Raw genomic sequence first — 17,235 nt, 5'->3', positions numbered from 1 at the left:
TAGAGAAATACTTTGAATCAAACAATCTCCCCCTCACCCAAATTATTCATATATATATATATATAAATTTCTATAGCTTCACACCAGTGTGGATCGCAGCAACACCAAATGTCAGATTCTCATAACCCTTACCTGCCAATGTAAAGCCTGCCTCCTCAATCAGCCGAGCAAACTCCTCCTGTGTAGGGAACCGTTCAATGCTCTCCACAAGATACTGGTACGAATCCCGGTCATTGACCAAAATCTGACCCAACAAGGGGATAACTTTAAAAGAGTACTCACGGTACAAAGTGCCCAACAATGGGTTGTTGACCTTGCTAAACTCAAGACATGAAAAAACACCACCAGGCTTAAGCACTCTGTGGGCAGTCTTTAGGGCCTTGGGCAAATTGGTAAAGTTGCGGATACCAAACGAAACCGTGTACACGTCCTGCGAGTTGTCGGGAATCGCATCCAAAAGCTCGGCATTCTGTTCAATAAAAGTCAACCTCGAACCATCCTTCCATGGTGTCTGTAACGCTCGCTTCTCGCCTTCCCGCAGCATGTCTCCGTTAATGTCAGTGATGGTCATCTTAGACTCAACGTCCCCGTGAACCCGCGCAGCGTGCTCCAAGATCCGGAATGCAATGTCACCAGTACCACCAGCAACATCCAAAAAGTTGAGAGGTTCACCACCGGGTCTGCGGCCAGGGTCAAGCTTCGAAACAAAATGGTCCTTCCAAAGACGGTGAATACCTGCAGACATGGCATCATTCATATAGTCGTAGTTGGCCGCAACATTTGAAAATACATCGTGCACAAGCTTTTCCTTATCTTGTTCTGCAACTGTTCGAAACCCAAAATGGGTCACTTTACTGTTATCGGTAGGCTCAATGGGTTGTGATATGGGCTCCTTCTTGGCTCCTTCGCCAATAGGTCCCAGGTTGTGAGAATTGAATGCAAAAGCAGTGGTGGAAAATAAGCGTTGACTACTGTTACGCGTCAACACGCGTGCTCTAATAAGACTGGCCATTGTTGATATGTTGAAAATGGTTTTCTTTTTTCTAAAAAAAAAAAAAAAAAAAAATTGAGAGATTTTGGTGTAAAATAGAAGGAAAGGAAAGGAAAGAAAAAAAAAAAAAAAAAAAGACCAATTTTGGGTTTCAGCAAGGTTTTTTTTTTTTTTTTTTGTGCACAATTTCAGTGGTCAAAGGGTTCCGATTGGTGACAAGTATGCACAAAAATGGTGCGTTTTACTAGCTAGAGAGCTAATATTTAAAGTCGGTGCATTTGAAAAGAAGCACGGTGCGCGGCTCAAAAAATTATAAAGAAAGTAAAAAAAAAAAAAATTTGAAATAATCCATATTAAAAAATAAGAAAAGATTTAATTAAAATTTGACTGACGATGATAATAATGATATTAAAAATTCAAAATTTTTAAAAGGTTGTTGATAGTTGTTTGTTGAGGGCTTCTAGTTAAAAGTTGAGGGGGAGGAGGGGGAGGCTCATTTATTGATGGTTACAAGTTGTAAATGAAATTAAGATCCAACATGACATTGATAATCCAGTCAAGAATAAATATGAAATTTTTTAAATATATATATATAAATATTTTTAATAAATAAATCAATTTTAAATATCAATTATCAAAATAAATTTAATTTGTTTCTATTTCTTTTTAATCAATCTTTTTAGACTTCTATATATGTTCTTCTTCTTTTTTTTTTTTTTTCTTGCCTTTTTAAAGACCCTCAAAACTTATATGTGCTCATATATCCTAAAGACTCAATTATACACTAACATCTTTTCCACTACCACCAAAACCTCCTGCCACCAGCCCTGAAATTTTTTATAAAATTTTTTTTTTTTTTATTTTTAAAAAAAAATCCTCCCGTTCCCATACACATTTATAACCACCCATCCACTTCCCGCCTCCAAACTCGCCAGTCTTCATCCACATAGCAAAATGACCGACGTTCAAAACTACATTGTGGTCGATGGTGTCCTGAAGGACTTTGTCGAGGACCTTGCTTCCCTCTTCGATACTCTTAGCCCCGTTGCCGAGGGTGAACAGACTTTTGCTCAATATATTTCTGAGCGCATCGACAATGAAGACCAGGCTGTTCAGGAGGAGATCTTTGCCGCCATTGCCCAAAAGAGCTCTGTTCTTGTTTCCGCCTCTGAAAAGGACTTTGAATCAGCTTATAACCTCGTTTTCCACATCCTCACCTTCTCCGCAAATATCAAGGAGCTTCTCCCCATCATCCTCGCAAACCTCTCCACAAGCCCTGCATACCCCAATGGCCCCACCCTTGTGCTCGCCGTTCTCACCAATCTTTTCAACATTCTCCCTGTCTCCTCGCCCCTGCGATACGACGTTTTCCTCAGCATTCTCAAGTCTGCAGACGCTAGCGATAACATCAGCCTCATTGTCCCTCAACTTAAGAACCTCCCCGTCTGGCTTAAGGAATGGGATGTTGATGAGAAGGCCACCCAACAAATCTACCTCACCATTAGCGAAATTATCTCCAAGCAAGAGCCCCAGACCGCCTACAAGTACCTCTACACAGCTGTTTCATCCAGCCCAGCCCCAGATGCCTCTCTCGTCCAAAAACTCGTTGCCACCGCTCTTCAGTTTTCCTATGAATTTGATGACGTTTTTGCACTCGAATCAGTCCAGCAACTCGCAAAGGAAAACTCTCCCATTTACAACCTTCTTCTCACTGTTTCCTCCGGTGATTACGCCGCCTACAAGACTCTTATCGCTGCTCAAGCTAACCTCTTAACCTCGGCCCAAATCGACGCCGAAAACCTCAACCGCCGTGTCCGGATACTCTCCCTCGCTAAGATCGCTTCCCAGGCTAACCAGCCTTCCATTCCTTACAGTGTAATTGCTTCCGGCATTGAAATTCCTTTGGAGGAGGTTGAGATCTGGATCATTGATGCTATTCGTGCTGGTCTCATTGAGGGCCGTCTTTCTCAGCTTAAGCAGAGTCTGTCTATCCACCGTGTGTCCCCCGTTGGCCAATTTGGTGTTGATGAATGGCAGACTGTTTCCCAGAAGCTCACCAACTGGAGATCATCTCTTAAGGATATTCTCGATGTCCTGAAGAATTCTAGAGAAAATGCACAGAAGGAGGAGGAAAAGCTGGCCAAGATCCGTGCTCAGCACCAACAACAGCAGCAGCAGCAGCAACAACAACAACAACAACTTGCTCAGGCTGCTTAAATAGACGATGATGATAATGATAAATTGAGGGGGAAGGTTATGACGAATCTATACATTTTTTAAAAAAAAAAAAAAGTTGATTGTACGAATTTTCTTTAAAAAAAATAATAATGAAAAAAAATTATAAAATATCAAAAGTATACTATATTTAATTGTTAATATTTCTTAATCTTGTGATAATGGAACCCTGGGAATGGAGGTTTAAAATTTTGATTAATATGGGCAGTAGTTTGATTAAAAAGTCATTCACGTGATATTATTTGAAAAGCCCTAATAAAGCCCTAACTATTATTTCCCAAAATAGAAAGACTGTAATTTTACTCTGCGTGGATATTACATACCACTATTTGGTTTACCGTGACAACCCACTCTAAATCACATGACTTTGCTTGAAAGTCTTTAAAAATAAGCCTAAATTACAGCATATATTACAGTTACAATGAAAATCATTCTGGTGTTCCACCAAGAAGAAAAAAATTTTCGCTCGTGTGGGAAAAATTCTGGTGTGTCTTCCTCCCCCCTCCCCTTTCTTTTCACCTTTTCCTTCATCGAGCGTGTAGATTTTTACAATATCTCCTTCGACAGCACTACACTTCAACGATGTCTCACCGTAAATTCGAAGCCCCTCGCCACGGTTCCCTTGGTTTCTGTATGTTATATTATTTGAGCTCTTATTTTTTTTTTGATTATTTAATTTAATGAATTCAAGTCAAGTTCTAACTCGAAACTATAGTGCCCAGAAAGAGAGCTGCCCGTCACAGAGGTAGAGTTAAAGCTTTCCCCAAGGATGACCAGACCAAGCCCCTTGGTCTTACTGCCTTCCTTGGTTACAAGGCTGGTATGACCACCATTGTCCGTGATCTTGACAGACGTGGTTCCAAGTACGACAAGCGCGAGATTGTTGAGGCTGTCACCGTTGTTGACACTCCTTCCGTTGTTGTTGTCGGTGTTGTTGGCTACATTGAGACTCCCCGTGGTCTCAGATCCCTCACCACTGTCTGGGCTGAGCACCTTTCTGATGAAGTCAAGAGACGCTTCTACAAGAACTGGTACAGATCTAAGAAGAAAGCCTTCACCAAGTACACTAAGAAGTACGCTGAGGGTGCCTCTGAGATTGAGACTGAGCTTGCCAGAATTAAGAAGTACGCTTCTGTTGTCCGTGTCCTCGTCCACACCCAGGTCCGCAAGACTCCTCTTGTCCAGAAGAAGGCTCACCTTGCCGAGATCCAGGTCAACGGTGGTTCCATCTCTGACAAGGTTGACTGGGCCAAGGAGCACTTTGAGAAGACCATTGATGTCTCTTCCGTCTTTGAGCAGGATGAGGTCATTGATGTCATTGCCGTCACCAAGGGTCACGGTACTGAGGGTGTTACCCACAGATGGGGTACCAAGAAGCTCCCCAGAAAGACTCACAGAGGTCTCAGAAAGGTCGCCTGTATCGGTGCTTGGCATCCTGCCCACGTCCAGTGGACTGTTGCCCGTGCTGGTCAGAACGGTTATCACCACCGTACCTCTTTCAACCACAAGATCTACAGAATCGGCAAGGCTGACGATGAGTTCAATGCTTCTACTGAGTACGACCGCACCAAGAAGACCATCACTCCCATGGGTGGCTTTGTCAGATATGGTGAGGTCAAGAACGACTTCGTTATCATCAAGGGTTCTATTCCTGGTTCCAAGAAGAGAATTGTCACTCTTAGAAAGTCTCTCCGTGTCCACACTTCCCGTGCTGCCCTCGAGAAGGTCCAGCTCAAGTGGATCGACACTGCTTCCAAGTTTGGCAAGGGTCGCTTCCAGACTCCTGCCGAGAAGCACGCCTTCCTTGGTACCCTCAAGAAGGATCTCGAGTAAACTTGTGGCCTTTTTTGAGAATAAATTGGTTTGTGTAGTTTAAAAAAAAATAAAATAAAAATTTGTGTTTTAAAGAAGGAATTTACATGTTTTTTTTTTTTTTTTGGTGTGTTTTAATATTTAACTGAAAAGGCCTGGAGCTTTTGATTTTTAAATGAAAATTTTTTTTTTATTTTTGTTCAAGTAAACAAATGTAATAATTATATATAAGTGAGTGTAGTTTAAAGAATATATGAAGTTAAAATAGTACTCATAATATTTAATTTGAATTCTTACATAAGATGATGTAGCCACAAAACGGTTTATTAAAATTATTATAACTAACACTAGCCACAATTTATTATAATTATAATCAGCCACAAATTTTTTTTTTTTTCTTTTTTTTTTTTTCTATAAAAGAAAAAAAAAATTCAGAATGTTTCGGGAATCTGGCACAAAAAAATAAAAATAAAAATAAAAATAAAATTGTGGCTTGTAAATTTTTTTTGTATAAGAAAATATATATGTATAACTCTCTCGGGTTCTTTGATTTAGTAGTGGCACATGATGAACGGAGAAGAAAGTGGAGAAGGGGGAGTGAATACACATGAATTTGTCAAAAAAAATTAAAAGTGCAAAGAAAGTGGACAGACAGACAGACAGACTGACAAGTTTTATAATTTGTGGCTTGTAGAGGCTTTTTTAATTTTTTTAATTTTTTAAAATTTTAAAATTTTTTTATTTTTAAAAAAAACTTTAAATGAAAAAAAAAAATAATCTTTATATTTATTTATTTATTTATTTTTTAATTTTTAGGAATGATGAAAAATTAATAGAAAAAGAAAGGAATTGTTTTTTTTTATATAATTATTTTAGTTATTTTAGTTAATTCAAAGTAGCAAACTAATTGAACATTTTTTTTTAAAAGAATAAAGAATAAAGAATAAAGCAAAAAAAAAAAAAAAAAAAAAAATAAAGCAAATGATTTGAACTTATATGAAAACTCAAATCAATTAATAGAAAGAACCTTTATTGAAGATCTTATTAGAACCGAAAAAAAAAAAAAAATACATTGAAAAATTACTATATTAATTGATTCTTTACAAATATATATATTTATATTCCAATCTTGCTCTTCAATTCCAATTATCTTTGAATATGAATGAAAATGAATCTCGTAGATTTATTATTATTATTATTATTATTATTATTATTATTATTATTATTATTATTATTATTAATGTCTTTAAAAACGTTGGCAACCAAAAAAAAAAAAAAAAAAAATTAAAACTTAAACGTCATAATTATAATAGACACTCACGCACTCACACTCACAAACTAACTCAACGGTAGACATAACTGCCGTGCGCCACTAATAAAGGGCAAATACTACATGACTTTTTTTTTTTTTTTTTTCAATTTGAATTCGCTTCAAAAGTTTGGCCATTTACTAAATTGTATGTGGGTGTGCGCAGACAGACAAGACATAATGATTGTAAAAAATAAATAAAAATAAAAATAAAAATTTTTATTTTCTTATTCTACTTCCTGGTACATCTAAAATTGTATTTAAACTTTTTTTTTTAAAAAAAAACGAAATTGTGGCGAGTTTTACAGTGTAATGGAATTGGAAAGTTTGTGGAGGAAGGTTTTTTTTATTGTATACGTTTATAATGATGATGATGATGATAATGATGATAATTAAACTTGAATATGTTCTGAAAAGAAAAAAAAAAACATTAAAAATTGAATACTGGAAAAAAAAAAGAACTAAATCAAGAAACTCCAACAAATTTTTCAAATAATGAATATTCGATACCTTTAAAAATCTAAATATATATATTCAAATAAATAAAGGCATTAATTAATTTATAACAATTCAAACGGAAATAAGGAAAGAAATCAAATTAGACTTTTTTTTTTTTTCATTCAATAAAAAAAACAAAAAAAACAAAAAAAAAAGAGAAACTTAGTGGCATTTTGACCGGACTATCCTTGGCCACAATTCATGGCAAAAGTCTATAAATACTGTGCCACATCCATCAGATTTCTTTTATAATTTTTTTTATTTATCAAATTTCATTTCCTTTTTCTTTTTTTTTTTTTTTTTTTTCTTTTTTTTCCCTTTAGAATTAGATTCCTTCTTATTATTCAATTCTCATCCATTTTACATAATACAATGCTTTCAGTTCAACAACAACCCAAGATCCTCATGATTGCGACCCATCCACGGTCAACATCCACTGCCCTTGAACGTGCCTTTCTTACTCGCAAAGACCTGGTGTGCATCCATGAACCCTTTGGTGAAGCCTTTTATTATGGGCCTGAGCGCATGTCGGACCGTTACAGCGACAAGGAATGTTCCGGGTCCGACTACTCATCCACTGACTTTAACTCAGTAGTCAATGACATCATGGAAAAGGCACGTAGCGCACCCTCGTCTCCCCAGCAACAAACATCCTCTTCAAGAAATGAACAGCCGTCCTCATCGCCCCAGCTGCTACAAGACAACACAACAGTCCCCACAATTGTCATCAAAGACATGGCCCAATACTTCATCCCTCCAAAGGAACACGGGTTGGCAGGCAAAAACCATATTGTGGCCAAATCTCTTGAAGACTTTGTTTTGCCAGTTTCCACAGACAATGGTACTAAATCTCATGGAAATGATGTCTTGCCTGTACCCAACCCCACACTGCTACCTGAAGAGTTTTTGACCTCTATGCGTTATGTTTTCCTCATCCGCCCTCCTCATCTCTCAGTTCCCTCGTACTACCGGTGCTGCATTCCTCCACAAAGCAACGAAACTGGCTTTGACCACTATCGCTCCTCCGAAGCTGGTTATCGCGAACTCCGCATTCTCTACGACTATGTCTCTGCACTGGCTGCCAGAACTGGCTCCGTAAAGCAGCCCATTATCGTGGACTCGCTCGATCTTATTGCCAACCCAGAACCTTTGGTCCAGCGCATTTGCCAACAGGGCGATTTCCCCTTTGACGAGGCTATGCTTTCGTGGGGTGAAAATGCTGCCTACGAGACTCAACTCTTTGAAAAGTGGAAAGGATTCCACAATGACGCTCTTTCATCCACAGGATTTAAGCGTTCAAGTACCCCTGGAGCACCTGCTCGCGAGGTTCAGCAAGCTGACACTACAAAAGATGACTTTGTCATTGACTATGCTGCCTGGAGAAATAAGTGGAACCAAAGATTTAACAATGATGAGCGCATTGTCTCCGACATTGAGAATTCTGTTCGTGAACACATGGATGACTACTTGTACTTGCGCAGCCGCCGGATGGTTGTTTAAGTGATATATTAAAACGTTCTTTTTATTTTTTATTTTTTATTTTTATTTTTTTTTCATTCTTCATAAATATTGTACACTAATTTCATTAAATAATTTTTTTTTTCTATCTCCCTCCCTCTGCCATCATATCCATTCTTCTAATGGCAAATGCCAAACCGTCGCTCAAGCTCCATAAAGGACAAGAGACTTTGTACCTTGTTGAGCTCTGTTTCGTAAACCCACTCATTGTACCGTCTCTGTGCATCCACAACCCCAGCCTCCAGTGTTTGTCGCAGTCGCACACTCGCAACCTCTGCCGCATGTGTCCGACGTGCTTCATCCAGCTCCCGCGCAAGTTCCGCCTCCTTTTCTGCTCTCAGAGAGTCCTGTTGTGCTGCCAGTTTTTCTTGCTGGGCGGCCAGCTCTGCAGCCTGTGACCGTCTCGCCTCCTCAGTGGCCGCCTGCGCAGCAGCAAGTGCTGCATCAAACTCGGCCCGTTGTGCAGCCAACCGTTCCTGCATCTCCGTCTGCGCAACTAGTCGCTCTTGTGCAACAGCCTCCGCCTTCATCTGCTCAATAGAAACCTCATCTTCCATCAGCTCATCCGTCTGCTGCTCGTGATCCACCATGTGCACTCGAGGAACTGCAAGAGGCGCCGTTGCGACCAGCGCCGGCGACTGGGCCCGAGACAGGGTAGGTGATACTGAAAATGATACCCGAGAGCCAGCCGCTGCCTTAGACCTTTCTTCCTTTTCCTCCTCTTCAATCTCAACATGTCCAGGTGCCAGTTCTGGCTCTGCAATTTCAACTGCAACAGTTTCATGGCCCTCAGATTCTGGTCTTTTAACCAACTCCTGTTTTTGCTTCTCAAGCTCCTGCTTCTGCTGTTGCTGCTTCACCTTGAAAAACACCATCGACATGTTAGTCTCGTCATCACTCTCTTCCGCATCTACTCGTTGGTGTCGCGATGATCGACCATTGTTATCTTCATTGGCTTCCGCTGCAGCCTCAGCAGCAGCAGCAGCTGCTTGCACTGCACGCATTCCAGCGCTCAGTGGATCTGAGTCGAAGTTATCTTCATCATCCACAACAACGTTGGGGAACGAAATGCCTCCCTCAGAGTATGCAGTAAACGAGTCACGTCGCCACATCTTCTTAGAGCTATTGTTGCATCCGCTGCTCATACCTCCGCTACTCAGAGCGGGATGAGAAACTGAGTCATTGAGACTAATGCGGACATTTGCTGGTGTGGCCACTGCGCTATTTTCATCTGGTCGTCGATTGTCATCGTCTTCAAAGTCCTCTTCGCTTGTAGTGCCAAACGACTTGCGTGCATTACTGTTGCCTTTGCTTGGAGATGAAGTAAATGCTGCTCGGTTGGCCAAAATGGGTGCCGGCAAAATCCCATCTTTTTTCTGTGACGAGCTTGACGTATTATCAACCTCATCGAAAAAATGGGTACGCTTGACAGAACGAACCTTGTGTTGTTGCTCTTCTTGATCCTTCTTTTCTTCTAAAGGCAGCAGCTCTGGCAGTACATTGGCGTTCAAATTCTCTTCATTCTTAAACTCGCTAAAGTCTGCTGTGACTGACATGCTGCATGAAGGTAGCACCATCTCTGGCTGGCTTTCAACAGCAGAATCTTTATCAACTTCGATATGCTTAATTGACACAGTCTCATCAAATACACGGGCATCCATATCAACATCTTCGTCAGACGTCGCAGCAGGCTCATACGCAATATACTGAAGATCAGGCTTGTTTTCGACATCAGCCTTGGCCTTTGCAAAGTCATTTCGAAACCGTCGTGCTGGGGTCTCAATCTTAGAGATAGGGGCATCCAAAAACAGTTGGTTGAATCCTGGTGATGAATGAGGATGTGTTTGTGGGCTCAGGCTTCGGCGCTTGGTAAACATACATCGCGAGCCCGACATGGGTGATGTTTTAGCCAACGGCGATGTGGCCTCATCAATCCGCGAACGGTATCTATAGGGGGTAAGTGGGGTAGTAGGGCTTCGTTTCTTAGACCCTGGGCCACATGCAGCATCCTTCATCTCCTTGCGAACGGGAGACTTGGGTTCTATATCATGATTTTGAGGGGATGGAATTTCAGCGTCTTGAGTAATGCTTGTTGATCGTGAGACTTGTGGAGTAGGGACTGAAAATGCGTTATTTGTAATTGTTTCCGGCTTTGAAATGCTGCCGTTAATGCTAGGAGTAAATGGGAATGAGCTCTCAGAAGTGGCACTGTGGCCTTCCAGAGTCACGGCCGGAGCCAAGGCTGCCAGATCGGGTTTGCGACTCAGCACAACCCGCTTGACACTGCCAGGTGCTGTTGGTGATGCCATGGTAGAGTTTGTTCCAGGAGAGGGAGCCTTGCTCTTGACGGGGCTTGGAACTGGAGTGAATGATAATTTTCTGCCATTAATTGGCGAATGGTTTTCCTTGGAAACAAGAACCAGGTCTGGAGGGTACTCACTAGATGAAAACCGGTTCTTGCGTGAGGTAGTTTGACCGCGCTTTTCGGCGGCAGCAGCGAGAGCTGAGTGGTGCTGGGAAGGAGTGCTCACAATGAAGCTTTGAGATCGTGCAAAGGACATTGCAATGGCTTTTGAGATAGTTGGAGTAAAGTCTGGATGGAGAGATTCTTGTTTATTGGAAATAGCAATGGGAGAGTAAACTTGGACCGGCGAGTTGAGCAGAGTGGCTGTCGTCGGCTGGTAGTAAACTTTGGGGGGGATAGGCTTAGGGGTGGTTAGATCGATGAGAAGGTCTCCGTGGGAAGGCATGCTCATTATCTAAAGGAATGTTGGAATGAGAAACAAAGATGATTTATCAGTGTGTTGGATAGTTAGAGAAGAAAGTCTGTAAAGATTTTAATAAAGAAAGGAAAAAAAAAATTAAAATTAAAATTAAAATCCAATTTTTTATTTTTTTTTATTTATTTATTTTTTTTTTAACGGACACAAAGAAGGTGTTTGGATGGTCAAAATGGCTGGAGGTAGAAAATCTCCTAAATAGGAAATAAACAAACAAACATACAAATGAGGCAATACAACAACAAACAAAACAATAACAACAACAACAACAACAAAAGGGTCGGCGTGACAACCAGTTTGTTTACAAACAAACCATCCTCCGTTCTTCATCTCCAAGTAATCTCAAAAGACCTCCTTCATTCACATTTCATATCAATTCAACAATAACATATATACCCATTTCAGCTCTGCTTTTCCCCTTAATACTGTTTTATTCTAGCAATTTCAGTTTAATTAGCAGCAGTCCATTTCTATAAATCTTTTTACCCACTTCTTTGCAATGGCCCAGCAACAGCAACAGCAGCAGCAACAACAACTTCAGTCTTTCCAAGACTTAAACTCCAGAATCTCGCTCATGGATTCGTCAAATCTACCAGTAAGACAGATCCAGGGCCCCTCCAAACCTAATAGCCTTTTGACTCCATCTAAGCCCAACTCTGCGAGCGTTTTTGCCAGCCATGTCCACCACAATCATCACCATTTAGTCCACACTACCAAGATTGTCACGACCCCTACGTCGTCATATAAGCAACCGTTCAAGCTGCCCATTCTGGAGCAGATAAATAGTGGCGGTCTAGCAATGTCGGCTGGAAGAAGCCATTGTGCCATTGACAAGGAAAACAAACCTTTTGCGATGCTTAACCAATCTATTTACTCTGGACGAAGCAGCTTTTTAAACAATGGTCTCAAGCCAGTAATGCCCGTTACCACACAAATATGCGAAACTACAACTAACCAAGTGTCATGCAATGTCGATGATGCGACACTTGGCCAATATTCTCTTTCTTTATCAACGACAACAACCTGTGATAATACTGAAGACGAAAACTCAGGCTACGGAAGCCATGCCCTAACCAATGCTGCAGCCATGATTAACGCCAAGCTCGAACAGCTCCAAGACAAGGAAAATATTCCACCACCTGGGTCTCCTGAGCTTGTGCGATATCGTCCAGCTCATCAGTTTGCATTCAGGTCTGTTGTTGCCAATGCATCAGGGATTGATCCAGAGCTTGTTCAAGGTCTGAGCCGTGCGTTCCCTGTCAATAAGTACAAGAGACAACCGCTGAGCGTCATTTCTGTTGCACACTACGAAACAAGCACTCCTAAAAGACGACGGACACTTGGGTTTAACAATTACCAGACCCCAAATTACCATAAAAGAAAGTTTTCTATGGACTCGGATATGGATATGGATATGGATCTAGATATGGAGGATGAAGATAACAACAATGAAAAAGAGGAAGAGGAAGAGGAGGAAGAAGAAGAAGAAAACAACAACGGCAAATATATCTATATGACTGTGAGTTTTAAAGGATAAGAGATTTATTACTAAAATACTAACTTTTATTTAGTCCCAACTTGCACCAGAACCTGGTGAGGAAGACGAAGAAGACTTTGACAATTTGCCTGATTTAGATCAACTACCAAACGATGACGAGCAACATTCATCCCCTCGGTTTCCTACAACTGGAGAGGTCACTCAATCTCCTCGGGTGGTTTTTAACCCACTGAATAGTTCATTCACTACAGAAGAAGAGTTTATTCCAGTGTCGCCATCTTCTCTTGCTATTCAAGCTGCTCGGTCCCCCCGCATTTTAAATCGTCCAGATATATCCATGTCTTCTCCAAGTGCGGGGTCACGGGTTCGATCTGTTCCACAGCTTCAACTTGCACCATTAAAATCAAAACTACAGCAGCAGCATCAACAGCATCAACAGCATCAACAGCATCAACAGCAACAACAGCAACAACAGCAACAACCACAACAGTTATTTCAACAACAGGAACAATTGCAACTTCAACAAAGACAGCAGATACAATTGCAGAGACGTCTTTCGACTCTGCATCCACAACCACGAAGCCGGGTTTCGTCGGTTGGAATTTCTGCACCTGTATCCAGAAATAGTGGGTTTGCCCAACACTTGTCTGCAGCGCGAGCCGTAACCAGTGCGCCGGCGCCTGGAAGCGGAGTGCAAAAGCAGCAAGAGGGATCTTCATCTTCGATCCATGGGTCTCGACTAACAGCCACGGGGGCTTATGGCTTGAGACACAAGAACCAACAGAAAAAGAAGATGGTGTTTATGAGATGACATTAAATTTTTTTTTTCCACTACTTGAATGACATGTAAACATGACAAAAAAAAAAAAATCAGTCCTCTCAATTTGTCAAATGCCTTTTTTTTTTTTCAGACTAATGTTGGTGAGAGGCCACTATGGCCATTTAACGACGATATGCAATGATAAAAAGTCCAAAAAAAATATTAAACTAACTTGAACTTTTAAAAAAAAATTGTTTGTATTTTTATGAATTTGTCACTTTGATACCCTAAATATATATGTGACTTATATAGTTTTAATGAATTAGCTTATACTTATTTTCCCAAATCATTTGTAAGATGAATTGTTTTTTTGTTATCTGTTTTTATTAAATTGCTGTATTTAATGACACCAAAGTGCAAAAGAAATGTAAGAAGCTCGCTACCGGGGGAATAGCCAAATAAAAGGTCTGGAATTGAACACTTTGGATTTATTGATGGTAACTGATGAAGCTAAACTTGTTTTACCTCATTGAATATCTCTCGAACCCCTAAAGAAAGTCTAATTACTTGGAACCACTTTCAATGGATTAGATTAATTTAAAATCTCTTATTTTTGAATAACAATCAGCAAGACTAGACAAAAAAAAAAGAGTAGTTTTGGCAGCATGTAGGAGTATATGCGGGGGTTCTATAGATCCTTGTTGCTTATGTGAGACCAATTGTGGGAATTGGTTTAGGACATTTGTATTAAAGGATTCTGAAAAAAAAAACAAAACTATATGCTGAGAGTGATACAGACTGTAGCTTTGAGACGAAGTGTTTATGCTTATTGCACCAGTGAATTGTGAAAACAGTAACTGTTTTGGTATGATATAAAAACTGGAATCATACAATATAACGTTAGACAAAACCTTTTTGTAGCACAAAAAATGCAGTTTGTTTACACTTGAATATGAGCAAGACAGTGTCAGTGTCTATTGATTTTAGATGAGAAATCACCAATTGTAAAGCTTAGCAGACGTTATTTGGGTGAAAGAAGATAGAGATTTAATGAAGAAGAAGAAAAAGGAAACAATGTACAAACATTTGGCTTTAAAAAAATAAGCAGAAAAAAAAAACTGCAAACATTTAAGATTAAGTCAGTAGCTGGTAACAAAATAGCTAGTTTCCGGGAAATATTGCGTCAGTTGTAAATCAATATGGGGGTGGTTTAAGAAAAAAAAAACCTGAGTCTCTTATAGGCTAAAAAAAAAGACATTCTATGAAAACCAGATAGTTATTTCATTTTGGATTCAGGTTAATAAAACTATATTAATTCTTGACTCGAACAAAACTAGTTAGAAGAGATATATAAAAAAAGTTCTAAATAATCACGGTTTTATTTCCTAATTAGAGAAAGAAGTATTTTTATTAATTAATCAATTAATTAGAAAAAGTGTCAAACTACTAGAGGGGAGGAAAAAAAAAATAACAGCAAGCCCAAGTATCTTGTTTTTTGGGCTCAATTGAAGTCAATTAAATAACAGGAGAGAAACTTAATAAGAAAGAAAGATTGAATTGTTGGATTAAGTTAAAAAATAGTGGGTTTTTTTGAGTAGTCGATGCTGGCTATATTTTAAGATAGTTGAGGTTTTTTTTTTCTAAAAAAAAAAAAAATTATTTCAATATAATAATCTAGTTAATTGCGGGAACTTGATCTATTCTGGAAAAAAAAATAAAAAACCAGTTATATGGAAGCATGTTTCAGAAAGATGAAAAAAAAAAAATTGGAAATATTGGAATTATATTATTTGAAAATATAATCAATTAATCAAGTACAACTAGAGCATCCAAATAAACTTCCAAACTCCTTAAACAACTCAGCAAATTGTAAAGTTTTCAGACATATTTTATGATTATTCAATTACTTAATAGTATGATTTTTTTTTTTTAAAAAATAACCAAAAAGAGAGTTTCAAAATTAAAAGAAAATCAAATGTTATCGTCACTTTTATTGTTTATTTTTTTTTTTACTATTAAAAAATTTTTTTTTCTTATTCTTCTTTGATTTCACTATTAATTTCTTTGCACCAATTCTCTAACGGAAATCTTTCAACAAATTTAGAACCCGAAAGGTTTTTCTTTTTTTTTCTTTTTAATACAACAACAAAGCTTTCTTATACCTCTTTTTCTTTTTTTTTATCTTCTTTTTGATTTTATTTGTTCCGTTGTTACCGATACGTTGTGAATTACTAGAAACGAGAGAAAAAGGGGAACCCCCCACACACACACGCACACACGGGATGCGATTTCATGCAAAGATCTCCGGCTCGCAATCGAGATAACAAAATAAAAAAAGAAATGAAATGAAATGACTAGTAAGCGAATGGATGGAAATTTATCTTGGGAGATTATTAATTACCAATAAAAGCATATTGTCTCAAAATACGATCCGGGACTTTCATTCTCCAACTTTGATCCACTTTATCTGAGTGTCTGTGAAAAAGTCCCCCCTAAGTAGATCAATCATCATGAATATATATATAAAATTCATTTCACTGGATAATATACAATCCTTTGATTTTTCTTTATTAGGATTTTTCCCAAAGAAGGAAACATAAAAAAAAAAAAGGAGACGGGTAAAAATTACGATGATAACGTTCGGTGATTTTGCCCAAACAGGCTAAAAGAGCGGGATTCTTTTGTTTGGTATTATTATGTGCGGACAAAAATGGAAAGATAAAATAAAAAAAATGTTTTTTTATCTTCAAGATGATCACGATGAATAGAAAAAAAAAAATTTAACCAAAATTTTCTCAAAAGTACCGAGAATCAACAACCATTTGTTCCAATTTTTTTAAAAGATTATAAATCTTGTAAAAAATAATCATATCTATTAGATCAAATTTTATCAAATTTGAAAGCCTGGCAAGAATTACTATATATATATATATATATTTATATTTTTTGTTGCAAACGATGACTTACTCGCTTTGCACTCATGCACTTACCCAAAATACTTATGCGCGTGCTCCCATCGACAGGACATTTTTTTTTTTTTCCTTTTATTCAAGACAAGTCGATGCGGTCAGTTTAAGAGGTTGAACAGTGTTTAATTTATATGAAAGTAATCAATTGAGATGATAATACTTTGACAATTTAAGTGTTTAATGTAGATAGAATATTGAGATTACAAGTTTATAATATTATAATCTGAGCAAGCGAGACGTTGTTCCCATTTATGGGGAAGTGCAACAAAAAGGAAAGAAAAACAGTGCCAATTAATTTTTTTTTTTAATGTAAAGCCACCACCACTTTATATTTTTTTATTTTCTTTGCCCCTCCTTTCTTCTTTTTTTTTTTTTTATTTCTTTCTCTTACTATTCTTTCAATCAACATTTGCTTTCATCAAAATGAATATAAAAAAAAAACACAACAACTTTACCTGTTTTCCAGTATACGTTTTTCTTTTGGTCGTCATATAGCACAATTGGAAATACACCAGCAAGAACAAGTGCATTGGTAATAACAACAGTAAGAACAGCAGTAAGAATAACAGCAGCAGCAGCAGTAGCACTGCAATTCAAGTCAGAATTTATACGCAGCTTAAACAAACAATGTCATTCCTATTCTGTTCAAGTTATCTTTTCCTCTTTTTCTCTTTTTTACAAGTTTAATCTGTTATTGACCAGCCAGATAATCAAAAAAAAAAAAATTCTCATTCAAGTTTATTTTCAGACTTCATTCAGCTATTTTGTCAAGGTAAAAATCTCAGCATCTTTCTTGGCTCTTTCCCAGCAATAGTAGACTCGACAAGACACCTTTTTTTTTCCCTCTTCAAAACTCAGCACACCA

General features: G+C 38.4%; 6 protein-coding genes across 6 annotated transcripts; 4 read left to right on the top strand and 2 right to left on the bottom strand.

Moving 5' to 3' along the window:
- Window positions 1-70: 70 nt before the first annotated feature.
- On the bottom strand, window positions 71-1,012 carry SAPINGB_P000179 (uncharacterized protein; the record flags this gene model as incomplete). Its single annotated transcript, XM_031994903.1, has 1 exon — window positions 71-1,012. One exon carries the CDS (start codon window positions 1,010-1,012, stop codon window positions 71-73), a length of 942 nt encoding a protein of 313 aa, XP_031850794.1.
- A 933-nt stretch (window positions 1,013-1,945) lies between these two features.
- Window positions 1,946-3,208, top strand: SAPINGB_P000178 (uncharacterized protein; the record flags this gene model as incomplete). The annotated part of the gene is made up of 1 exon (XM_031994902.1): window positions 1,946-3,208. The coding sequence occupies one exon, from the start codon at window positions 1,946-1,948 to the stop codon at window positions 3,206-3,208; it is 1,263 nt and encodes a 420-aa protein (XP_031850793.1).
- A 600-nt stretch (window positions 3,209-3,808) lies between these two features.
- SAPINGB_P000177 (60S ribosomal protein uL3) lies at window positions 3,809-5,059 on the top strand (the record flags this gene model as incomplete). Its single annotated transcript, XM_031994901.1, has 2 exons — window positions 3,809-3,857; window positions 3,942-5,059. 2 exons carry the CDS (start codon window positions 3,809-3,811, stop codon window positions 5,057-5,059), a joined length of 1,167 nt encoding a protein of 388 aa, XP_031850792.1.
- Window positions 5,060-7,217: 2,158 nt separating this feature from the next.
- Window positions 7,218-8,345, top strand: SAPINGB_P000176 (uncharacterized protein; the record flags this gene model as incomplete). The annotated part of the gene is made up of 1 exon (XM_031994900.1): window positions 7,218-8,345. The coding sequence occupies one exon, from the start codon at window positions 7,218-7,220 to the stop codon at window positions 8,343-8,345; it is 1,128 nt and encodes a 375-aa protein (XP_031850791.1).
- Window positions 8,346-8,482: 137 nt separating this feature from the next.
- Window positions 8,483-11,119, bottom strand: SAPINGB_P000175 (uncharacterized protein; the record flags this gene model as incomplete). Its single annotated transcript, XM_031994899.1, has 1 exon — window positions 8,483-11,119. The coding sequence occupies one exon, from the start codon at window positions 11,117-11,119 to the stop codon at window positions 8,483-8,485; it is 2,637 nt and encodes an 878-aa protein (XP_031850790.1).
- Window positions 11,120-11,642: 523 nt separating this feature from the next.
- On the top strand, window positions 11,643-13,452 carry SAPINGB_P000174 (uncharacterized protein; the record flags this gene model as incomplete). The annotated part of the gene is made up of 2 exons (XM_031994898.1): window positions 11,643-12,662; window positions 12,715-13,452. 2 exons carry the CDS (start codon window positions 11,643-11,645, stop codon window positions 13,450-13,452), a joined length of 1,758 nt encoding a protein of 585 aa, XP_031850789.1.
- Between the last annotated feature and the right edge of the window lie 3,783 nt (window positions 13,453-17,235).

The sequence above is a fragment of the Magnusiomyces paraingens genome (genome assembly GCF_902498895.1).
Source record: "Magnusiomyces paraingens strain CBS 517.90 genome assembly, contig: contig1, whole genome shotgun sequence".
In the NCBI taxonomy this organism is placed as follows: Eukaryota; Fungi; Ascomycota; class Dipodascomycetes; order Dipodascales; family Dipodascaceae; genus Magnusiomyces; species Magnusiomyces paraingens.
This window is presented reverse-complemented; position numbering and strand designations above follow the sequence as displayed.